Here is a 657-nt window from a genome sequence, read left to right as displayed (position 1 = left end):
GGCAGGGAGTTATATCTGGAGGCTTCCAGAGCTGCCGAGGGGGGGTCTGGATGCCTTTCACACCCCATTCTCCCAGCAGCCATCATTTAAAGAGGGGAGAAGACCAGACAGGCTCCTGATGGCACCGGCAAACCCGAGCCTCCATGCTTCCCCTCCATCCTGCTGGCATTGTGGCTCCGAGCCCCACGGATGCAGGGATGGGTCCTGGCGCAGCGTGGTGTACCCAGCCGGGCAGTGCTCCCAGGAGCCAGTGCACAGCTTGAGGGGACGACCATGGGCTGGGCACCCCCAGCCCCACATCCACACCCCAGCATTTCTGGGCTCTTCCAATTCCTCCTGCCCCATTGCCTGCCGGGGGATGCTGCCCTGGTTGGTGTCACCAAAACCCAGGGTTTGGTGCTGTGTAGATCCCACCACAGCCATTTCAACAGTGGGACGGCATTTCCCTGTGGGAAAGCTGACATCCTCCCTCCCCACAGATTTCCTTCTCCAAACGATGTCAAGCGCTGCGGGCACCCACACCAAAGGGCCCAGCACCCAAAGCCTTCCCCAGCCCCACTGTCCCCAGCACTCACTGGTGGTGCTTCCTGACATCTGGATAATGCATTTCGATTCCCGGCTCATCTCCCGGGAGTTGAAGGGCCGGACGCGCACCGC

General features: G+C 61.5%; 1 protein-coding gene across 1 annotated transcript in view; it reads right to left on the bottom strand.

Moving 5' to 3' along the window:
* The window catches only part of KIF1A (kinesin family member 1A), a gene marked incomplete at both ends in the record, with an annotated part of 16,691 nt that extends 16,034 nt beyond the window's left edge, over nucleotides 1-657 (bottom strand). Inside the window, one exon of the mRNA XM_010190456.1 lies at nucleotides 576-657. Within this exon, the coding sequence (XP_010188758.1) occupies nucleotides 576-657 (82 nt within the window). The remainder of the gene's footprint in view (nucleotides 1-575) is intronic.

The sequence above is a fragment of the Mesitornis unicolor genome, unplaced genomic scaffold, assembly GCF_000695765.1.
Source record: "Mesitornis unicolor isolate BGI_N332 unplaced genomic scaffold, ASM69576v1 scaffold13618, whole genome shotgun sequence".
In the NCBI taxonomy this organism is placed as follows: Eukaryota; Metazoa; Chordata; class Aves; order Mesitornithiformes; family Mesitornithidae; genus Mesitornis; species Mesitornis unicolor.
The sequence above is the reverse complement of the archived record's forward strand: the minus strand, read 5'-3'. Positions and strand labels throughout refer to the sequence as shown.